At 44.1% G+C, this 24798-nt stretch overlaps 1 protein-coding gene across 1 annotated transcript in view; it reads left to right on the top strand.

Annotated features, from left to right (window-relative positions):
• The window catches only part of LOC130134086 (guanine nucleotide-binding protein G(s) subunit alpha), a 53726-nt gene that overhangs the window by 19412 nt on the left and 9516 nt on the right, over window positions 1-24798 (top strand). Inside the window, exons 3-5 of the mRNA XM_056302151.1 lie at window positions 8118-8172; window positions 8635-8754; window positions 21683-21780. Of these exons, the coding sequence (XP_056158126.1) occupies window positions 8118-8172; window positions 8635-8754; window positions 21683-21780 (273 nt within the window). The remainder of the gene's footprint in view (window positions 1-8117; window positions 8173-8634; window positions 8755-21682; window positions 21781-24798) is intronic.

The following is a 24798-nucleotide window of genomic DNA, read 5'->3' on the forward strand; positions in this document are numbered from 1 at the left end:
TAAGTGTAGTGGTCTTTTAAGACCCCTCCCCTCTTGACACTGGCTTCAGGTTTTGGTTGCATGTGGGGTGAGAGAGAGAAGGAATACAAGGAAATAATGGCATACAACTGTAATTCAGCATTGGGTGTCATTGGGATTAACTTGTTAGAAAAATCAGATCCACGGTCAAATTTTGAAAGACTGCATATGTACGAAATGTTGTGCTGTTGGTCGTTTTACATTTGACGTATGATTTGTTGAGTGAAAATCCTACAGGTGTTAGGTTTTAAAGAAACCGAAGAAACTATTTTGACTCTAATCTGCTTTAAGGAGCCGCTTCTTCCCTCCCCATGTGGTGTTTCCTTGACATACCCCATAAAACCCAGCCAACAATGTCAAGGGATGGTTGGTGGAAATGAGAGACTTTGACAAATCAAACATAGTTCATACATAGTTTATAGTTCAGTTTCTGGTTCTCTCTCGCTCTCGCTCTCTCTATCCATCCTCTAATGCTAGTCAATTACCAGAACATTTAGGCTGACCTAGGTTCATTGAGCCTGGTTGGCTACCATCAGGCAGACCTTTTACCAAGCTCTATACTGGAGCAAACCGGGCCGAATTGTAAATGCAAGTTGTTGTTGATGTTTGTTTTAAAGGTGCTTTGTGTAGTTCTGCTTGAACCTTGACCTGTCATTTGTTGATATGAATAACAACAAACCAAAGCAAGACATGCAAATTCAAATAGAAAGGTAACAGGTACACCGTATATTTGGCAGCTTTTGCTATTTTCAAGCACCCTCACAAGGCTGTGATTGTTTGCTGCAATCACAGCATAGTTTGCTGAGGACAGAGTGTAGGCCAAGCCTTTTAAGGGGACAAGGCATCAGACAAACACAAAAACATCTCAGCCGGTCTGGCTGTTGTGTTTTTAAATGCAGAAATCGGGGGGGGGGTCACTTAATTTGTTTCAGTCAGTGCCATCCAGCAGCCCCTGCTGATATTTACTAGTCATATTATTACATTACATTATTATGCTCCGGGAAAGCTGAAATATTACTCATGGCACCTTTAACCTGTTTGGAACACCAGGCGGGTGGGGTTTACTAGATCAGGACAACTCAGAGGTTATCTGTTCATCATTAAAGTATGCCAAATTGACTTTTGAATACACTGGTGGGACTTGTCGGCATGCTTTGTATTGTTGTGTGTGTGTGTAAAACACTGCCCATGTACCCAGGTTAATGAAAGGAGTGCGCAGATTCTTGCTCCTATCTTTTGAATTAATCTTTTGAAGTTGTCCAGCTCCTTTGTGCTGGACTAGGATTTAATATGCTTAATTTATGATGTGATGATGTTTTTTCTTCTTTTGCCCCCTCCCCCCCTTTTTTTTCGGGTAAAAATTCATTGTTGTCAATGTGGGGTTTTTTCTTTAGTTTTGTTTCTTTTTTTATGTTTATGTTGTGTGTGTGTGTGTCTGTCTATCTGTGTTGGTATGTGTGTCTTTGTGTGCTGGTGTGGTGGACGCAATGATGAAGACAGAAGCATCTTGCTAGGTTAGACTAGAAAATCATCCCCTAAGGCATACAGCAGCGTGTGACCCAGCTCGTGACTCCACAACACTTTGGAGTGTGTGTGTGTGTGTGTGTGTGTGTGTGTGTGTGTGTGTGTGTCTATCTTCATTAACAAGACACACAAACACGCAGACAAAATCATCACGTCCTGTCAGATCTGTGACATTGTTTCGTAAAATTGGATCATCTGGGTACTTTCTGTTATGTTATGTACTTTCTGTTAAGACTATGTATGGTTCCCACATAGCCATGTGTGCTTATTAATAAAAAGCTGGTTTATTCCCATTTAGATTGTGATGGTAGAAAGGAAAAATAGTGTGTGTGTGTGTGTGTGTGTGTGTGTGTGTGTGTGTGTGTGTGTGCGCGCGCGTGCGCATGTACACATGCTGGAAGCATATGGATGTGGGTAGATTAAACATTTTGGACGCTGTTTTAATGTTTCTAATCCTTAAATTCTGGTTATGTCTGCGTCATCTCTAAGAACACTAAGATGAAGGTTTTTTTCCTACGTGTGGTAGTTAGTTTGTTGCTTTTATTTATTTATTTATTTATTTGTAACTATGTAGGTCAGGACCTAAAATGGCTCCTGCGGGCCAACTGCTGTTGGGTCTCCACATGATGGGAGAACTAAAAAGTTTTAATGAGTCTGGATTCATTGTCCAGAGATGAATCTACTGATTTACTGCTGAAAAGGTCCCAACTTCTTAGAAAAATCCTTGTGATTTAAGATTTTTGGGACAAAGGATTGTGGGTTGTTGTTGTTGTTGTCTAAAGGTTAGGGGGAAAAATCATCCTGTGACCAAGAGTTCATGAGTTTAAATTCACAGACTGGCTGGAAAAATCTAATGATTAATGCTCTCCTTTTCCTCCCCGATGGGGCCTTTGACATGCACTTCCTTATGTAGGCAGAGATGCATTATGGGAAACAGAGTACTCAGTCCCATTCCAGTCACCATCAATATGCAAAACCTTAAACATGCGAAATATATAATTGATTTTTAAGTGTTGTGTACATATATGCAAATATTTCAGTCCATAAAATTGAGATGAATTACAAAACTGATGTTTTGATTTGCTTCACTGAGTAATTATCCGTGATCTTGTGGGAGAATACCAAAGTTATGGAAAAGTGTGCGTGTGCATGTGTGTGTGTGTGTGTGTGTGTGCGCGCGTGCATGCGCAGGGTCCAAATTTAACTTTTTGGCTTACCTACCAAAGTGGCTGGTAGATGAAAAAAATTACTGGCCAGACAGATTTCTTTTACCTGCAGATGGGGGAAAAATTGCTTTTTACTGTTGCAATTTGCTGCTACTATTTATCATGTTGTCTTGATTTCATATTCGATTCTCAATCAATATTATAATAGTGTGCAGTGTAATAATAGTAGTACCACTAACTGTATGCAGAAATATTAGTTCAATTGTTTCAACACTAAAGTGTAACACATTTGAATTGATAAATTCAGTAGTTTTCACCTTTAAAGGCAAGAAAGATAATTTATTAAGACATTTGAGAATATAACTATTATAGAGGAATTAAAAATTACAAGTAAAAACAAGTAACATTAATAAATTCAGTCAAAGGTCATACCAAAGAGGAGGTTTATGGATGTGGTGAGGGTGGGCATGCAGGTGGCTGGTGTGACAGAGGAAGATGCAGAGGACAGGAAGAGATGGAAACGGATGATCTGCTGTGGCGACCCCTAATGGGAGCAGCTGAAAGTAGTAGTAGTAAATTCTGTAGTAGCATGTTCAGTCTTCTTCAGACAGTTCACTCTCAAAACAATTTTCCTCCTTGTCTCCTGCTTGACAGTGTCGGTGGATGAGATGAGGGAACGCATGCATTTTTTTTTTTTTTTTTTTTTTTTTGGAGGGGGGATTTTTACCCCCTTTTCTCCCAGTTGTACTTGGCCAATTACCCATATTTTTCCGAGCTATCCCGGTCGCTGCTCCACCCCCTCTGCGGATCCGGGGAGGGCTGCAGACTACCTACCACATGTCTCCTCCGATACATGTAGAGTCGCCAGCCGCTTCTTTTCACCTGACAGTGAGGAGTTTCGCCAGGGGGACATAGCGCATGGGAGGATCGCGCTATTCCCCCCCAGTTCCCCCTCCCCTCTGAACAGGTGCCCTGACCGACCAGTGGAGGTGCTAGTGCAGTGACCAGGACACATACCCACATCCAGCTTCCCACCCGCAGACACGGCCAATTGTGTCTGTAGGGACACCCAACCAAGCCGGAGGCAACAAGGGGATTTGAACTGCTGATCCCCGTGTTGGTAGGCAATGGAATAGACCGCTACGTCACCCGGATGCCCCTGGGAGCGCATGTATTGGCCATGGCAGCAGTGGTCTCTTCGGCCCGAAGTTCACCTGTTTTCTTTTTCTTTTCTGAGGGATCCACTGCTGCAAGTCTCTACATAGCTGGGTTTGTTTCAACTTCCCAGATGACAACAAGTACCTCAAATACTGTAACAAAAAAAATCACGTACTTTGAAGACTGACGTAATTACGTATTATGCACGACACACATAACTTTGCAGGTCTAGCAGATTGAAGTGACAGCGAACCAGCAGCTTTCACTGGCACGTGTGGGAAATTCATTTTTTTCTACTGGCCAGAATGGCGGGTGGTCTCCATAATTTACTCGGCAAAGACTAAATTTACCCGTATTTGGCGACTGATGTGTGTTAATTTTTGATGCTGTGTGTGTGTGTGTGTACTGTCAACTGTTTCTCAACTGAGGCCCACTTTTTCTAAATTTTTGTGTTGTAAATTTGATAAACGCCTTTATTTACAGACTTTTATTTGACTTTTAAGCAACCATTTGTGCATTGTGTGTAGCAGACCCACTTTCCCCTTTTCTGAACTTTCTCACCTATTTTGATATGCTGTTTTTTATAACCCTGTGTGATATCTCGTGTTCTACGTGAGCCACCCACCCTGCTCAGTTTGCTCAAGAGTCAAATTCCTTTCATGTGCAGGCTGTTGCGCACAATGTCAGGATTTTAATACAAAATATTCAAAAGACAGAAAATGGTAGTTAAATCCTCATATTTCAACTGGTCAAACAAGACATATAGCTCTCGTTTGTCGCAAAGTTTTGCAGCCGAGAATGAGTGCATGGCCGTTAATGATGCCACGTAATCCAAGCCGGGAGAAAACAAGCCGCTGATCAATATTGTTGTTCAGCATCCTGTCCTTTTATGACAAAAACACAAGGACTCCAAGCTGAAGGAAGATTCCTGGCTGAGAATAGCATCCTCAAAAGGACGTCAAGTTGCCCCAGACATATTCTGTGGTAGTTTATAAAGCCGTCATGGTAAAGCTTCAGGTTTCGGATGAGACGGTGAAGCTTGTCATGCACTAATGCACCATTTCAACATAGGGTGTACCCAATATTTTGTCTTTCTGTTTTCAGAAATATTTTCTGCTGGCTGAGCTTGGTGAGTCCATTTCTGACCAGGGGCACTAAGAGAAAATGAAATGTCACCCGAAAAATTAAACTTATTTTATATCGGCTTCAGTGTGCATAGTTTCGGTTTTGTTTCTGTTTTGTCATTTCGACCTTGGTGTGCAGCGGTCCATACTTGGGTGATTTAACAAAAAGGCTTAAGATTCATTCCTTCTTTCATTCTTGCAATCCTGTTGTATAGACGTATTTATTTTCATGTTTACATGGCAGGCCATTCGATCAGACATGCATAGCTGCGTGCACTTGAGTTTTACTTCCTGCTTGATTCATTCTTCCCACTGTCATCCACTCTTACCTTCATTCATGGTAACATGTGTTACCTATTCATTGTTGCACCTATTGCTGTACATTCCTTTCTCCCTTTTTCTCTGAAAGCACGTACAGCCATGTGCACATGCTCCGAGAGCTAAGATGGGATAGAGCGCACACACTTTACTTTGTAAGGGCCGTGTGATTTTTATTAACCATCAGGTTGAAAATGTAAACAGGCCTTCTCATTCTCTCTCCTAACTCAATAAACCCTCTCTCTACCCCTCTATTGCTCTCATTCCCTGTCATGGCCTGATTCGCTTTTTCTCCTTTCTGTCTTTCTCTCTCTTCTGTCCTCTCCTCTGTCTCTTATGATTTAGTTACTCATTGTGTGTTTGCAGGCTTTTTATGCACTGATGCTGTTTGTTGAAGGGTGTCGCAAAAAGTGTGTGTGTGTGTGTGTGTGTGTGTGTGTGTGTGTGTGTGTGTGTGTGTGTGTGTGTGTGTGTGTGTGTGTTAGGGCCAGTTTAATACAGGACTCTATGGTGTAATACTGGAAATGATTTTTGGGATAATGTAGCTTCTCAGTCTGGTTCAAGTTAACCTCTTTCCAGACCAACGTCTCAACCAAACTTGCAAAACATATATATATATGTATGTATGTATGTATGTATGTATATATATATATATATATATATATATATATAAAACTAGAAATGCACCGATTGCAAAATTTCTTGGCCAATTCTGATTTTTTTTCTTAAGTCTGACCTGCTGATTCTGATTTTGGTCGATTCAGTTTTTTTTTATTATTTAAGAACTGTAATTGACAACATACACAAACATTTTAGTAACTTTTCTTCAATGGACACTTCAATTGTATATTTGTATATTTTTAAATTTTCTCCGAAACTGCAGCAGGTTACAGAACCTTCTCTCACTCTCCACTCGAACAAATCTCAAAATAAAAAAGTGCCCCAGGTTACTGGACAGAGCTTTTTTTGTAAAAATAAAATCCCACTGAAAATGATTTGCAATATATCCCACTTTATCTAACCTGCTTTACTTTCCCAAAGTAAAGGATGGTTTCCGATGACATACTGTAGTGTGTGTGTGTGTGTGGCTGTGATATTACTGTCTGTGCCTCTTTATGCGCAACATGAACCATCGTGCGGCGCATGCATGTAAATTTGACCGGCACAGAATTGGTTCTATCTGAGACTGACCAGCCAGTCACCAGTGATGGCCCGATCAAGCTGAAAATCATCCGATTCCGGTCACCGGCCAGTCGATCAGTGCATCTCTATACAACGCAAATGCTGGTGCTGTATTTTAGAATTGTTTGAGGCTGTAAAAAAAGAAGTTTTATATGTCGACTTATTCAGGGTTTTGCATCGTGTGTGCATGTACATGTCATTGTGTCTTTCAGTAGAGGGTTGTGATATATGAATTAGGTCTGGAACGGGAATGATCCTGTCATATCAAAACGCCACCTGATAACACATACTTGATACTAAACGTTTTGGGGTCAACAGGATGTAACACGTACGACTATACGCCCTTCTGTCTTTATCAGTACCTCTTTGCATTCCTCTTCGGCCTGTTTTCATTGCTCAGTCCGGTCTGTTTCTCTGAAAGGTAAGGTCCTGTGTTGAATTCACCTGTCACATGCCACATCACTTACAGAGTGGAGATGAAATTGAGGAGTTGGTTGAATAAGGTTTTGGTTGCTTGGTTCTTGTTTTTTGTTAAGATCAAACTCCTGGATGGGACTGAAATTGATAAAAGTGTGATCTGTATGGGGAGAGGTCTTCCAGCTCCCCAGTCCATCAGACAGGTCATTTATTGGCTGTCACGCTGGGATTTCTGCCCAGCATCCTAGCTCTGTGCAGCAGTGTGTCTCATTACAGAGTTAAAACTTGGACAAAATAAAGCTGCAAGTCTCGCTTTTTGCTGCTCTCATGGAACTAATGTTAACACAATGTGTGATCATCTATACCGGCTCAAAGTGAAACCATCACAGGTTGCCTGCCCTGTAATATAACCATTACAAACACTCCAAATGTCTTGTATCAACAGCTACTGTTTCAGCTCAGACAGGCATGATTCAGCTTAACTGTGCATATGCTGTTGAAGGCCTGTTTACCCAGTCTGGATTAAAAGCAAATTTTATGCAAGGGACTGTTGCATACTGTCATGGTTACATGCTGTATCCCCTGGGGGGGGGGGGCTAAACAATACTTGTTCTTGGAATCAGTAATGGTACAGGAGCAGGTTAGCAAGCATTTAAGATATGGGAACTTATGATCACTGCTTCTGCACTGTAGGTGTGTAATCTAGACCCTCGGTCACAGTACCGTACAAGCCTGTAAGCACACTGTTCATGCTAGTATTTACTAATTGACCCGGTGGCTGATGTTGGTACTACAGTATAAATTTGGCTCATGTTTCAAAGGGAATTATTTTCCACAGACAGCCTGCTGAAAAACATTCCTCTAAATTGTTTGTGTTCCTTTTTATACTATTTTAAGTCCAAAAACTACACGGACAACTTTGAAAAATTACTGTAAAATTAATTGGCGTTCATTTTTTAGCAAAACCTCATCTCACAAGCAGAGCATGTGCTTCTGAGAATCCTTCACCTGACCTATGAAAGATGCTATCATGCTGATGAGAACCTAACTGGGTGTGTTTCCACTTGAGGAATCCATAAAAAGACTTCAATACACGTACTGGTAAATTTGGGAACCGGAAAAGTTTGAAGAAACTGCTGTAATTTGTGGTTGTAATTTACTCCTTATGTCACTGAGCCCCTGTGTGTCGTTTTCTGTTTTGTTCTGGTAGAGAGAAAAAGCAAAAAATCCACGACATTAAGAATAATATTAAAGAGGCCATTGAGGTAAGTCTTTTTGTCATTTTTGCTATCAACAGATCTCTGCAAAAATACTGCATAACTTCAGATATTATATATTTAGATACCGTAACCTATAAACAGAAGGATAAAGCAGCTTTTTAGAGTTTTTATTTAGATAGTCAAATGATATTTGCTAACTGTGTTTCTCTCCTCCACTCTTAAATGCGTGTGTGTGTGTGCACGTGTGTGCGCTCCCTCGCGCGTGTGCATGCCTGCACGTGCTTATGATTGTGTATGGTTATTTGTGAGTGGCCATTTGTATGGGTATGTTGTTAATGTTTTATGCACTTGAGGGTGAATATATATTTTCAGTTCTGGATAAATGTGTGGTTTATTGGTGTAGGCTATGTAATCTTATGAAGTGGTTTGTGTATGTGTGTGTGTGTGTGTGTGTGTGTGTGTGTGCGTGCGTGCGTGCGTGCGTGCGTGCGTGTGCATGTCTTCCAGACCATTGTAACAGCCATGAGCACGCTGACGCCACCTGTGCAATTGGCCTGCCCAGAGAACCAGCACCGGATCGAATATGTCCTCAACCTTGTCAGCCAGAAAGACTTTGAGTTTCCATCTGTGAGTAGAATAAGGTTACGCACATACCCAGAAATATGCAACACATACAGAGAAATATGTGAATACACTAATCCAGAGCTCTTCAACAGGGGGTCCGCAACCCCTAGGGGGTCCTCAGAGTTACTGCAGGGGGTCCGCCAAATTATTTGATCCCAAACTTTTTTTCTTCCAAAAATATGTCCAAAAATACAAATTAACATAAATACAGCCTATAATAAGCAAAGATAAATCTTCCTATTCGTTAAAAAATTACAACATTGAAGATACCCATGAATCCTCGTGAAATAATGTGATCACCCTGAAAGCCAAGCATCAGCTAGCTATCCTATCTTAAACCACTCTATGTGCGGCGCCAATAAAACACTGAAAATAATTGCATGCCATATTAGCCAAATAGGTACGTATTATTAGCCTAAATATACGGCCATTCTTACATTAATGTGATCTACAATGGATCGCTTTGTGACTTCTTGACCAAGAAACTCTGACAGACCCTGCACTTTGTCACGAACCACTGGCGAAAGTTCAGAGGATGAGGCTAACGCACCTGCTGACAGCATGCTACAACTGCTGCTAAGCGCAAATGACCCGAAAGACCTGAAAATATTCAGAGAATTATCTCGTTTGGATTTACCTTTAAAGAGACTGAGGGAGTTGAATTACCAGTGTGTGTCATCTGCTCTGCCGTGCTGTCAAACGAAAGTATGAAGCCATCAAAGCTGCAGCGCCACATGGAGACAACCCATACTCACTTGAAAGAAAAACCAATGGAATACTTTCAGGCCCGTCTCAAATCTCTCAAAGGCCAATAGACATTCATGAGACAATCAGCTAAGGTTGGTGAGCTAGCTTTGAAAGCCTCTTATCAAGTTGCTCTTCGGCTTGCTCAGAACAAAAAAACATACACAATTGCAGAGGATTTAATATTGCCTGCAGCCAGTGATATGTACAAAACAATGTTTGGGAATGATGAGTACGTTAATAAACAGAAAAGCATTCTGTTGTCGGACACAACTGTTGCTCGCCGTATTGATGACATGGCATCTGATGTGAGGGTGCAACTAGTAGAGAAACTGAGGCTGGCAGAGGCTTTTGCAGTACAATTGGATGAATCCACGGATGTGTCAAAAAGAATTACAAAAAAACATGTTCTATTAATATATGAATCTGTCAATAATTATTATTTTAATGGCTTAGCATTGTATACACCATTACAATATACGTTTATACATGGCACTATCGGCCACCCTACACATTATTGTTGGCATGGTTTAATAAGCAACACAATTTTATATGATATGTAACAGGGGGTCCCTCTGCCGTGTCTCTATCAGCCAAGGGGTCCTTGGCCTGAAAAATGTTGAAGACCTCTGCACTAATCTGTCACTTTGCAAGCTGATGTAGAGTGTGGTTTGGGCAGGTATCTGTTTTTCTGTGTGTGATTTTAGACTTGTTTGAGGCTGTAAAAAAAAAAGAAAAGAAATGTTTTAGATGTCAAGACTGATTCAGGTTTTGGTGTCGTGTGTGTGTGTGTGTGTGTGTGTGTGTGTGTGTGTGTGTGTGTGTGTGTGTGTGTGTGTGTGTGTGTGTGTGCGTGCGTGCGTGCGTGCGTGCGTGCGTGTGTGTGCGTTTGTGTAAGAAAATGATAGTTTTAGTACCTAATGTTCCTTGTCTTAAACCCCATGACAGAGGAAGCTGTGAGGGTTGAGGTTTGCTAATGACCTGCTAGATGATGTCTCTGGGGTTTGTGCACCCTCCGGGGTATTCCCATTAACTCATTCTAAGGTTTCTGAATGCCACTGTTAAATTACAGTTACCTCCAGGGTGAGAGTAAATTCAAATTTCAGTTAATTCACATCCAGCTGTAAATAGAAACAACTATGTGCTTGTCATCAAGGTCATTCTGGGTTTTTGTCCTTGTTTATGGTCATACAGAAAATCATTGCCCTTTTTGATTATTTGATTGAAATTTATTTGCTGTATTGACGTAATTGAAAGGGAACTGTGGCCAGTCTTGGGATAGTGGGCTAATGGATGTATGGTCAAGGTCTTGGAGCAGTTTTAGGGTCAGACATAGGCTCAAGCATTCTCCTCCTCTTGCAGGGGCTTATCATCTGGATTATACAATCAGGGTCCATATTATTTGCCCTATAAGTTTTGGCATGGCAGGTACTTGACTTGGTTTGTTTCTCACTTACAGCAGGTAAGTGCAACACATCAGATACACAAATCAACTAAATGCACTGCCTCCGTTTGTGTCAGAATTGGTTCGGTTTTAACCTACGCACTCCGAAGTAAAAGGTCAGGGGCATTGTATGGAACTGAATGAATACTTGCTGCATGAACTAGAAGAAAGGGTATTGGCAGCTGCAGGCCTACCATATAGGTCTATGGACTTGTGTTTGCAAAATGCAACCTGTCATATGAAATGCGTAGGCCTAAGTAACCAGACTCTTTTGGATAATTATTTTGTTTAGTCCACCTATTTTGTGTTGTTGGGACGAGAATTGGCTCTTTCATCCCTCTATCAGTTGTCAGTGAGTCTCCTAAACTCAGGACATAAGCAGGGTGTGAAATGAGGGGCTGTGTTGCACGTATGTCTGCACTTGTCCATGTTATGCACTTTTGTGGCGGACACTAGGGGCTATGCCTCTCACCCAGCAGGACTGTGAGCTGGGGGCGTGGTTTACGTTCCCGGGCTCGCCGGGGCAGGGTTGTTCCTGCTGCAGTTGGTTTTTGGAGTTGAGGAATAAACATCAAACTTGCCTTGGTCTCATGTGTTTTTCCTCATTCCTGCCACATTGGTGACCCCGAATTGAACATGTTTGGAGCAGAAGATGTGTGTGAATCCACTTCGGCCACACCGCCCCAACTCTCTCAGCCGGCTGTTCTCGCCGCGGCTGTGAAGCTCCCAGAGTTCTGGCAGAGCGACCCGGCCTCGTGGTTCCAGCATGTCGAGGCGCTGTTCCACCTGCGTGGAATCTCCGCGGACGACTCCAGATACTATCTGGTCGTCGCTGCGCTGGATCAGCAGTCCACACGCCGGGCCATGCAGCTGTTGCGCGCCCCTCCGCAACACGATAAATACGTCGCCCTCAAATATCTTCTGCTCCGGAGGTACAGCCTATCTGCCGCAGAGAGGGCAGATAGGATCCTTTCCCTATCCGGTTTGGGCGACGGGACGGCTGTGGATCTCATGGACAATATGCTGTCGCTGCTAGGCTCAGACGAAGGCGGGTTCCTTTTCCCGCACGTTTTCTTGCGCCAGCTCCCGTCTCCTGTGCGCGCGGCTTTGGCTAACTCCCCGTGTCTGGCCGCTGGTGACTGCCGAGGTTTGGCTGAGGAGGCCGATCGGGTCCTGCTGGCTACCAGACGGTTCTCTGTGCAGTGTGGCATCGGAGCCTCTGCAGCCGACGTCGGAGGACGCGGACCCGGCAGTGGTGGCTGGAGTGACTGCCCGGAGACGGCGCGGGAGAGGCCTCTGTTTCTTCCACCAGCGGTTCGGCGGCAAGGCGAGGCGCTGCGTCCCTCCGTGCACGTTTGAGACGGCGGGAAACTCCAGGGCCAGCGCTCAGTAGCAGCTGTGGGCGCTGGCGGATGTAGTGAGCTGCTCTTCATTAAGGACACGATGTCAGGAAGACGGTTTCTGGTGGACTCAGGCTCGCAAAAGAGCCTACTCCCTCCCGCTAAGACAGACAGGTCGGCCGAAGGCGGCGGCCCACAGTTAAGTGCAGCTAACGGTTCGTCCATTGCGACGTTTGGCACAAGGTTGGTGACTGTTTGCTTCCACGGGCGCCATTTTGAGTGGGACTTTGTAGTGGCCGCCATTACTGTTCCTATTATCGGCGCGGATTTTCTGTGTGCTAATGGTCTGCTGGTTGATGTTTTAAACCGCCGTTTAATTGATGCTGTGTCTTTCGCCACTGTTCCGTGCGAGACAAGGGGAGCCGGGCCGTTAACACACGCTAACTTTTTAGCATTAGGGGATGTTTTTCAGCGTTTGCTGGCGGATTTTCCATCGGTGACTACGCCTGCCTTTTCCACCGCGGTTACTAAACACGGGGTAGAACATTTCATTCCCACTCTGGGACCACCAGTTTTTGCGCACGCGCGGTGCCTCGACGCAGTAAAATTGGCTACAGCTAAGGAGGAGTTCGCCATCATGGAGCGTCTGGGTATAGTGAGACGTTCCAACAGCCCGTGGGCCTCGCCGCTTCACATGGTGCCCAAGGCGGATGGGTCGTGGCGGCCTTGCGGCGATTTTCGCCGCCTGAACAACGTCACCGCCAATGACCGCTATCCCATCCCACACATACAGGACTTTTCCATACGCCTGGCAGGTACCACTATTTTCTCTAAGGTGGACCTGGTGCGCGGCTATCATCAGGTTCCCGTGCGCGCAGAGGACGTGCCCAAGACCGCAGTGATCACCCCGTTTGGGCTTTTCGAATTCATGCGCATGCCTTTTGGCTTGAAGGGGGCAGCGCAAACCTTTCAGAGGCTGATGGACTCGGTGTTGCGTGACCTTGATTTCGTGTTTGTTTATCTCGACGACATATTAGTGGCTAGTCCGTCAGCTGACGAGCACCTGGCGCACCTGAAACAGGTTTTCCGTCGTCTGGACGAACACGGCCTGATAGTCAACCCGGCCAAGTGTCAGTTTGGACTGCCGGTGATTGACTTCTTGGGTCACCGCATTTCGCCGCAAGGCGCGGTCCCGTTGCCTTCTAAGGTGCAAGCGGTGGCGGAATTTCCCCGCCCGGTCTCTGTTAAGGCATTGCAGGAATTCTTGGGAATGGTGAATTTCTATAACCGTTTCCTCCCTCGCGCTGCCCACCTCCTTCAGCCACTTTACGAAGCCCTGCGGCTTAAGAAGGCTAACGACCCTGTCGACTGGACTGCCGAACAGGTCCAGGCCTTTGACGGAGCTAAGTGCGCCCTGGCTAACGCTGCCCTCCTCGCCCATCCCACACCCACGGCGTCCATAGCTTTAACAACCGATGCGTCTGACATAGCCGTGGGGGCTGTGGTTGAACAGCGTGTGGCGAATGCGTGGCAGCCACTCGCATTTTTTAGCCGCAAACTGCGAGATAGCGAGCGTAAGTACAGCGTTTTTGACCGGGAGTTGCTGGCACTGCACCTTGCAACCCGGCATTTCCGCTTCCTGCTGGAGGGTCGCCCATTCACGGCTTATGTGGATCATAAGCCGCTGACTTTTGCCATGTCCAAGGTGACTGAGCCGTGGTCTGCTCGTCAACAGCGCCACCTAGCGGCGATCTCCGAGTTCACAACGGACATTCAGCATGTGGCCGGGAAGTCCAACCCTGTTGCTGATTGTCTGTCGCGTGTGCTTGTGTGTCCTGTGCACCTCGGTGTGGATTTCTCCGCTATGGCTGCCGACCAGCCCAGTGACCCGGATGTCCTTGCCCTTAGGTCAACGCGTACCGGTCTCAAGCTAGAGGACGCTGTGATGCAGGAAGGCAGTCCTGCCCTCCTCTGCGAGGTCTCCACCGGCCGTCCCCGCCCCGTTGTTCCAGTGGCCTGGCGCCATCGAGTTTTCGATTCGATTCACTCCCTCTCGCACCCTGGAGTTCGGGCATCGGTGAAGTTGGTCGGTTCCAAGTTCGTCTGGCCTGGCCTCCGCAAGGACGTCAAGGGGTGGGCAGCTGCATGTGTAGCGTGCCAGCGCACTAAGGTCCACCAGCACACTAAATCGCCCCTCGAACCGTTTCCGATCCCGGCCAGACGTTTCGACCACGTGCATGTGGACCTGGTGGGCCCTCTACCTTCTTCACAGGGTTTTACGCACCTGCTCACAATGGTAGATCGGACCACCAGGTGGCCAGAGGCTGTCCCTCTATCCTCCACAACATCCTCGGATGTTGCACGCGCTTTTCTTTCCTCCTGGGTCGCCCGTTTCGGCACTCCGTCAGATATCACCTCAGACAGGGGCCCCCAGTTCGTGTCAGAGCTCTGGTCGGCACTTGCGCGATCCTTGTGTGTGCAGGTACACCGCACTACCGCGTATCACCCTCAGGCTAACGGGTTGTGTGAACGTTTTCACCGGTCGCTCAAGGCAGCGCTGCGCACTGCGCTCACAGATGGTAACTGGGTGGATCGTTTACCTTGGGTTATGCTCGGGTTGCGTTCGGCTCCTAAGGAGGACCTCGACGCGTCACCTGCTGAGCTGGTGCTCGGTCAGCCACTCCGCGTCCCTGGGGAATTTTTGCCTGGGAGTTCCGCTCCTCGACCCCGTCCGGCCGTTTATCCTTTTTTGTCCGACAGCACTCGGGTTCCAGGCCCCGTTCACCACTGTTTTCCGCGGTCGTTCGTGCCTGCGGAGCTCATGTCGGCTCGTTTTGTTTTTGTACGGCATGATGCTCACCGCTCACCCCTCCAACCCCCATACGATGGCCCATTTCGGGTTCTTGAGACGGGTCCTAAGGGTTTTGTGCTAGATATGGGTGGGCGTAGGGAGCGTGTCACGCTTGATAGGCTTAAACCGGCGCACAGGGTGGCAGGCGAAGTTGTGTTTCCGGCCCAGGTTCCCCGTCGGGGTCGTCCTCCTTCCCGGACCCCGGCAGTGTCTTCACGGGTTCAGCGTTCTGCTTCTCAGCCGGCTTTGGACTGTGTTTCACCTACTGTTTCGGCTGAGGGACGGCGCAGCCGTTATGGCAGGCTGCTTAAGCCTCCAGTGAGACACTAAGTTTCTTTCCAGGAGTCCCTTCTGGGTGTTCGGGGGGGGGCCTGTGTGGCGGACACTAGGGGCTATGCCTCTCCCCCAGCAGGAATGTGAGCTGGGGGCGTGGTTTACGTTCCCGGGCTCGCCGGGGCAGGGTTGTTCCTGCTGCAGTTGGTTTTTGGGGTTGAGGAATAAACATCAAACTCGCCTTGGTCTCATGTGTTTTTCCTCATTCCTGCCACACTTTGTCTATTACTGCACTATAATGTATGTATTTTTATGTGGCAGCCTTTATGTCCAAGACATATTTCTGTAGGGACAAATAAAGTAATCTTGAATTCATTTAGTCATTATATTGTATAATATTGCTATAAAATATGAAAATGGCAAAATTAATATTAATAATAATGATAATATGATAAATTTAAGAAATGTATCTTATCAGAAAGCTTACATAGTATGAATAAGTGCTTTGTTTACTCACATATGTAAAAGTAGACATGACGCTTAAAAAGAACAGGTTGGAGTGACACGTGTCGGATGTATTTGAGTCACTTATGTACTGGTGGGGCTAGACAGCAGCATTGATTAAAATCAGAGAATTTCTGTTGCGAGAGACATATGACTCAAAAAGCACACACATGGTGTAGCCCAGCAGTTAGACATTGGACATTTTTTCAAATTTGTACAAATGTATAGTCAACAGGGGATAGAAAAGATTGCCAGTAAGAATGAGAAATAAATGCCAACCAACAGCTAAATATTGGTAAAGTTTGGCGCTGGCTGGTAAGTTTTAAACAGCCAGTGTGTCTGGTAAATTTGGGGAAACGCCGATGTGAGATGGGCCAAGAGAGTCAGTTTCCTTCCCAGATGCTCATGAAGTAAACATTCATACTCAGGTGCACATTTTTTAATTAACACTATTAAGTTATGCAAAGCAGTTTTTTGTCTTTTGAAAACTTTGTGACAATTAGGACTCTATGCTGTGTGATGGTCCCATTGATCCCCCAGTATTCTAACTGGCATGACTGTTGTAAGCAGTGTGCATCGTTTGTGTCAGCCGTTGTCATAGAGTGCCTCCCTAATGCTAATTGCACTGTTTTTCTAAAAATGTTAGGGAGAAATCGAATACTCATGTGCTTACACATTCATGTTGAAAATGTACATACCAAAAACAAATTATGACGATACCATCTGAATTAAGCCACCATGTCCTCCTCGGCTAGTTACCGGTCATTGAAATGAGCTGCTGGTGTTTGTTTGCATTAATGGAAACCAAACATACTCTTGACCCACAATGGCACATGGTTGGAAGACAACTTAAATCAAGAGTTTCTAGAGAGAAAAGAGAGAAGATGTTACAGAAGGAAGAGAACTTGAGGGGAGATCTTTTAGAGAGAAAGCATTAAATCAAGGAGGGGGATGAGAGGGAAGGTTTTTTTGGTTTTTTTGTTTGTTTTTTTGTTGCTTTTTTGCTTTTTGCTTTAAGCACATGACTGATGATAAAAGAGGACTCTGTTTGTAGAATACATGATGAGTTTGCCTTCATGAAGAACTCATTAATGGAGAGCCCCCACAACACACACAGTAAGAATCGACGCAAAACTACAAGATATCTTTCTCAGTAATTGGGCAACATTATTGCTGTTAAAGCCAATTTATATGCCTGATTTGGTTAAAATAACAAAGGTCTGGACAAACCCTGATTATGGGATTTTGTTGCCCTTCTTTTCTTTTCTTTTTTTTTTTGGCTTTTTACCTCGGACTTAATCGTGGAGATGTCTGTTTTGTCAGTCCAACATGGTCAAGCTGAGTGCACAAAGAATAGGGTGCATTTATGATATTATGATAGAAAAGGTGAATGCAAGCTGAGACGATCATTTGTTTTCTAAATTTCAGTACATTGTAAGAAATACACATACTATACAATGCCAGATGAGCCTTTGCCATTGTAAAACTCGGGTCAGTTTGACTTCACAGTTGTTTTCATTATTTATTTATTTATTATCCATTCATTTATTGTAGGCATTTTGCTTACATTGTTGTCCAATGTGGCATATATCAAGCAATCAGTTAGGGATTGTGTGTCTTGCCCAAGGACACTTCAAGCAGACTTAACACTGTTTTGGTTATCAAATCTTTTATACCGTTGCACTCATGAGATGGTCTCTCAAGCCAAAAGAACCACCCTGCTCTCTCAAGAATCCAACACATGCCCATTTGATGGGAAGCAATTATGTGTTTGAGGGTGCGCTGTTTGAATTTGCTTATTTGGTGTACTTCTTTGTTAAGTGCGGTGCATAGTTTCCGAGTTATAAAACAGGATGGCGAAAAGTGGATTCTGTCTTGCATCAGGATTCGCAAGAGAGGGAGAGCATTCATAAAAAGCATCTGTGATGAAGAGTTAGAGTGAAGGAAAAAAACACTAGAGTGAGCAGGACAACAAATAGGACAGTCTGAATTGCAATAAGTCTTAATCTGAACTGTAATAAGTCTTAATTAATTTTGGTTATGTGGTTTACTAAGCCATGTATAGCTCCTACATTTTCTTGTAGGGTAAACCATTGTACTCCATCATACATTGAGAGAGTGCAAAGCAAAGATGTGTGCAAATGGACATTCCCTTTCTGAAATGAGGAAGTAGCCCATGTTTGGCCTGGATTCAATCCTGTGAATGGGCACATCAACCGCAAAGTTCCTGTTGATTAACTGACACTCCTGGGCTGATTTAGCTGGCCCACACCTTATCTACACGGACACCTTTACGTCAACAAAACCAGGAACTTGAACCTCTGTTGATACAGTAGAGCTTGGTTTACCCTGACGTTAGATTTTGTAACCAGTAGATTTATTAAACTGGGAGATAGAGCAGTAAGAAAAAAAGCAAACTCTGCGGTGCAAATTGTGAAAATGTAATCTATCAACTGAGGGTAATTGCTCAATCAAAAGTTTCTGTGTCAGTACATACTGAGCAGTAAAGGAATTTCAAACAGCTGCCCAGGTTGGATTAATTTAACCATTGGAGATCGGGGTTAAAAAAATGTCCCCCGTTTAATTTGGTGTCTATAGCCTCACTGTAATTTGTCATATTTTCTTTACAGGGTTTTGCATACTCGGACATATGGATTACCTGAAAAAAGTACCTAAGTTTTTTCAGTGAACACTCAATTCTCCAGTCATTACTGTAAAACCGTCTGTCAGTCTACTTCTGATGAAAATTATCACTTTTCCCAGTTACTTTTTCAATGGCCATTGTAATTCTTGTTTTGTCTCTCACACTGTGTGTACATGCCAGCAAGTCAACCAATGTGCAAGTTGTATTTAGATTATACGTTCCTTGTTAAAGACAAAAAAAAATTGTAAGGCGTGTCCGAAATGAAATGCCGCCTCAAAGTTTAAGAAAAGTGTTTAATCATATCTCTCATAATGTAGAGAATTGCATTTCCTTGGTCCTATAAAACTCAACCTGTCTGCATAGCAGTGATAGTGTCCAAGAAATGGTTTGAATAAGCTTTGAAATTTCGACACTTAACAGTACTGGCGTCTTGTTTTAACGGGCTGAAATAGGGACAATGATACCCAAGTGCTTTTTACTAGGAATCGATTAGAGTCAGAGACGTGAAACATTAAATAATTTTTTTAAATTTGAAGGAGTTACAAAATGTAAAAATTGAGCTACGATGATATTGCATGCATAAATAAAATATCTGCTGAGCAGTTTGGAAAAGTTAACCACATCTCTGTGCCTTTTTTTTTTTTTTTTACCCGGCGGCATGGTGGCGCAGTGGTTAGCGCGGTCGCCTCACAGCAAGAAGGCCCTGGGATCGAGCCCCGGTGTAGTTCAGCCTTGGTGGATCATCCCGGATCTTCCTTTGTGTGGAGTTTGCATGTTCTCCCCGTGTCTGCGTGTGTTTCCTCCGGGGGCTCCAGTTTCCTCTCACAGTCCAAAGACATGTAGGTTAGGTGAAGTGGCAGTACTAAATTGTCCCTAGGAATGAATGGGCGTGTGTGTGTGTGTGTCGGCCCTGTGACGGCCCGGTGGCCTGTCCAGGGTGTCTCCCCACCTGCCGCCCAGTGACTGCTGGAATAGGCTGCAGCATCCCCGCGACCCTGAGAACAGGATAAGTGGTTAAGACAATGGATGGATGGATTTTTTTCCCCCTATTTTCCAAGCCGTCCCAGTCGCTGCTCCACCCCCTCTGCCGATCCAGGGAGGGCTGCAGACTACCACATGCTTTCTTCGATACATGTGGAGTCGCCAGTCGCTTCTTTTCAACTGACAGTGAGGAGTTTTGCTAGGGGGACATAGCGTGTGGGAGGATCACGCCATTCCCCCCAGCCCCCCCCCCCTGAACAGGCACCCCAACCAACCAGAGGAGGCACTAGTGCAGCGACCAGGACACATACCCACATCCGGCTTCCCACCCGCAGACACGGCCAATTGTGTCTGTAGAGACGCCTGACCAAGCCAGAGGTAACACGGGGATTCGAACCAGCGATCCCCTTGTTGATAGGCAATGGAATAGACCACTACGCTACCCAGACACCATCTCTATTTTGCCTATTTTGCTCAAAATTGCACTTTCTTCTTCAGTCTTATGAATTTGAAATCTCAGCTTTTGTGGACAGTGAAAAACACCCACTCCAGAGTTTAATTGGTTTGACAATTACCAGTGAAACAGGTTTCATACACTGAGTGTGTCATACAGATTGAAGACCCTTGGTGGATAAAACCTTGATCTTGTTAATCCATGCCCTATACGAGCATAACATGCAGTGTGCAGTCCCTATTTTCTTTGTGTATATTATTTCATCTGTTGTGCACCTGCCCATATTATCTGCATGTGACAGTTCTGCTGACCAAGTTTTACAGTTACCACACTTAATGCGCTGAATGCAGCAGTATTTTTTGCACCAACTATATCCTCAAGTCCTTAAACCACAACAGTTTTGCGCTCAGCTAGATTAAATCTACAGTTGAGAAAATTGTCACTTTTTTTTCCTTTTTTTTTTTTTTTTTTTTTTTGCTGGCTTTTGTGGGGCTACAAGTAACAGCACTGGTGTTCGACTCCAAATCCCACAAATCCATTTGAGATGAAACAGTTGTCAAGTGCTGTTGTGTCAGCACCTTCCCCAACACCAAACAAAATAGATACGGTTGAACCGAATTTTAGCTGGTGATGCTGTGGTATCGGTTAGTAAAAGTCTTCTGCAAGCTCGATGCTTACCTGCCTACTACTTCTGCATTTGTCTGCTATGATCAGGATGTCAAATCCTATGCACTGCTCTTTTTTTTTCTAAAATCCCAACGAACAATAACTATAAAAATTAGCAACTACGTTTTTTTTTTCATTATTTGGGTCTTCGTGGTTTAACTGCTGTCCTAAACACCCAGAAAGTTTTAAAAAAAAACAAATTTGTTTGCATGTAAATCTTAAGGATTGCTGCTTCAGGGAATCTGTAAGAACTTGCAAAGTTGTCTGGCCACACATTGTCCCAGCCAAGCAGCTGGTTAGTCCAGTGAGGTGCCTCTGCCATGTTGGAATGTGCCTCTTTCTCCCTCTACCCATATTTATCTTTACGGACATGTACACAGGTATCGACCAGGCACCACGTACACCGCATGTGATGTCAACAAAGATGCCGAGTGCCCAGTGCTCTCACTTAAGACACACACACACCACACCATGCAAGACAGACGAACCCTGTCCTCCTTTCTTTCTGTTTTGTAGTCACACTTGGGGATTAGATAACATTCAACTTTATCGATCCCCATGAGCAAATTTGGTCAATGCAGCAGCAGAGAATAGAATGCAGATAAGAGTAGAAAAAGAGCAAGTATTAAATACATCAAGTCAAAGAACTCCTTGAAAATAATAAAAACGATTTGCTGTTTAGCAGATGTTTTGCAGTACACAGAGCTGCAGCTTACCGCTCATGATTAGTGTGAAAAATGTGATTCGCTGACTCTTCCCATCGCATTAAACACATTGACTCACACACACACACTGAAACAGAAACACACAATGTGCACCTGAAATATTGTGAATATGCTATCACACGGACATATTTGTCCTTGCACAGCAGGTCTCATAATACCGTTTTGTATTTAAACTGTCCTTGGTTCTGCGTTTCCTTTCGGCTAATTTTATTCCAAAACAGATACAGCTTAATGATCCCTGTTATTATGCAGGCTTCCTCTATAGTTTGTCATTCTATTACTTTCTTACTTTGTCTCTTTCACAGGAGTTCTATGACCACGCAAAGAAACTGTGGCAGGATGAGGGCGTCAAGGCATGCTACGAGAGGTCCAACGAGTACCAGTTAATCGACTGTGCACAGTAGTAAGTATCCATAGTAGTTAAACCAGGCTCATGATGGTATGACCTCTGTTTTGTTTGTTTGTTTTTTATATGTTGCATTAATTTATTACTTGCTTGGGTGGAAAGGCCTCACAAACAAAACTTGAAACATGTGACACGAACTTTCTATCAGGCTGGGGTGTACACCCCATCTTTTGAATAACAGTGGTGACAATGACACTAAGACAAAATACGATGACTATACCTTATAAATCAGATTAGTGTTCACTAGTCAAGACACATTGGAAGTCTGACACATTTCTGAGTACAACTTGGTCACAACACACCATAAAATTAATGGAAACTTTTTCTTAAGCTTCCGTTATAGCTGAGGAAATTTCATGGTGGTATGGCTGATTGCCAGTTTTATAAAAGGCCTTACAAGACAACTTCAGGTGTCTCGTATCAGTCAGCCATGCACTTTATGGTAACATGACCTGAAAAAGAGCTCCAGAGTAACATGGTGTACAAGAAATCATATTAGCATGCATTTAAAATACCTTGCAAGGATGGTTTCTAGATATACATGTATGCACTAGGGTCTTTCTCTCTCGCTCTCTCTCACTCACTCTCTTTGTCTCTCATTTACAATAAACTATAAACTGGTGGAGTTACAGTAAACCAGCTGGCGGGGTAATATAACCTGAACCAGGAATTGAAATAGTTATGTGTCATCACACACATACACACACGGTGGCTAATATGTACACTAACAACACGCTGTGTCGACTGATTATCTTTGTCTCAACACGTGCAAACAGTGACACCTCTCTTTTAGATGTACTATTCTGCTGTCTCTACTCGTTCTCACCGATTGTGTATCTTTCTTTCTCTTTTGCTCCCTCTGAGTAAGTGTCTTTCTTTTTCTTTCCTTTTTTTTTTTTTTTTTTTTTTTTTTTTTATTTGGAGGTAAATCTTCTCCAAAAATTAAGCTGTTGGTATTCTAACTGGTGCCTGTGTATTTTTGAGACCATAAACTGTGATTTCAGTTGGGTTTCGACAGCGGCGGGATCAAAAACTTTGGCCATAACACAGAAATGATGCCTACTTTAATTTCAAGTAAGAAAAAAATGTTTTTTTGAAAAACTGAGCCTTTCAAACTTGGAGTTGAATTGCTTTCATTGAACAGGAGCTTTTTATAGTGTCGTGGACCAAACATGGCGGTAGTAGCTGAGTCATAGTAAAGATGGTTGAAGAGATAGCTGAAAAAAGGGATGTTACATGTGGTTACATGACATTTATACTGCTAAACTGCAGACTAAGACAGCTATGGGTGAAAACGGGTTTTTTTTTTATGATCATCACCTAAGGTAGATGTTACATGAGCTTTGAATGATTTGCATTTCATTGTTCTTTAACTGGATGGTGAGGTGAGGACCACCCCCTTGCCCAGGGGGGTGGTTTAGATGGGTAGACCGATCGTTTTGTTTCCCCTCTCTCTCTCTCTCTCTCTCTCTCTCTCTCTCTCTCTCTCTCTCTCACCCTTTCACGAGCTAACACAGCCTCGTCTTGCTTTCATTTCCTCCATTTGTCGTCCCTGAAGCTCTCCTTCACTTTCACATTAGTAACCCTCTCCTACTTTCATTCTGTCTGCCTGCCTGCCTGCCTGTCTGTTTCTCCGTGTGTTGATCTGTCTTGTCTGTCTGTCTCCCCCTCTGTCTGCTTGTCTGTCTGTCCCTTTCTTTTCCAGCTCAGCCACAGTAGATTGGGAGCTGATAGACTATTAATAGTGCCTGTGGTTGAGTCTCCATGGTAACCGTGCTGGAGGCCAGGGTGCCAGAGAGCTATTTTTGAAATGTGCTATGTAATGTCAGACAGACACCACTACGCTTTCATTCTCCTCCGTCTCTCTGTCCCTCGCATGCTCTTTGTCTCTCTCTGTCTGGCTGCCTGTCTCTCTCTCTCTCTTCCCGTCTTGTCTTTTCCTCGCTCCTCCTTTCTCCTTCTCTTGCTGTCACCTAGTCTAGAGGTAAAACCAGGTCCAGGAAGTAAAAGTCATAACCATGTATTTTACTCCACCCACGTACTTAACCAGCTGATTGTAATCAACACCGCTCGTCAGCGAGGTAGGGGAAACTAGTTAATGATATCAGTTGATTTAGTATGCGAGTGGAGGAAATACGCGGTTCAGACTTTTACTTTCTGGATCTGGTTTTGCCACCGCTTGTCACTATCTCTCCCTCTCTTTCCTCCTGCCGATCTGTCGACACCTTTCTCTGTCTGCCTTTCTCTGTGTCCCTCTCTTGTTTACTATATTTATATCTATCTGTCTCTCACTATGTGAATGTAAAGCCCTCTGAGACTGGGCTATACAGTTAAACTTGAATCTCTCCCTGTCTGTCTCTACTTAACCCCCCCCCTCTCTCTAAATGTCTTTCTCTCTACCACTTCACCTCTCTCATTTGTGCTCTCACGTGCACTTCTTCTCCTGTCTGGCACGTGCACCAACTCTGTCTTCCCAAACACATCCTTCCTCTGCCCTCCCCCCTTACACACACACACACACACACACACAATCCCTTACACACACTCACACACACACACACAATCTGTCTCTATCTGCTCTCTGCCTCTCACACATGCGCTCTGTTTCTCTCACACATTCATTCTCTCCGATTCACATTTTCTGCAAAGACTAAATTGAAATTTAGGGGATAAAATTAGCTCTCTGATAAAATAGTTGTTGTGCAACAGGGAGGTGAGCTTATTAGGAGTAGCTGATCGTGGTTACATCTCTTATTGTCTGCTGTTTCAACAGTCTAATGCATGTTTGAATGTACAGAAATTTAACATAGTATGTGTTTGGATGCAACAGGGACCAGTTGCACCAGTTGTTTATAAGTCCAAACTAGCCTAGTGGTAGTGCGAGGTTTTACTAAGTCCATGTTTCATCCACACTCAATGAAAATGGGTTGCACCACACTTACTAGTTATTATTACTTAGAGCTTAGTTGTTGCTAAATACTTTACACCTAACCATAGCGTTGATGCTTCCAAACA

The sequence above is a fragment of the Lampris incognitus genome, chromosome 2, assembly GCF_029633865.1.
Source record: "Lampris incognitus isolate fLamInc1 chromosome 2, fLamInc1.hap2, whole genome shotgun sequence".
NCBI classification, from domain to species: Eukaryota; Metazoa; Chordata; class Actinopteri; order Lampriformes; family Lampridae; genus Lampris; species Lampris incognitus.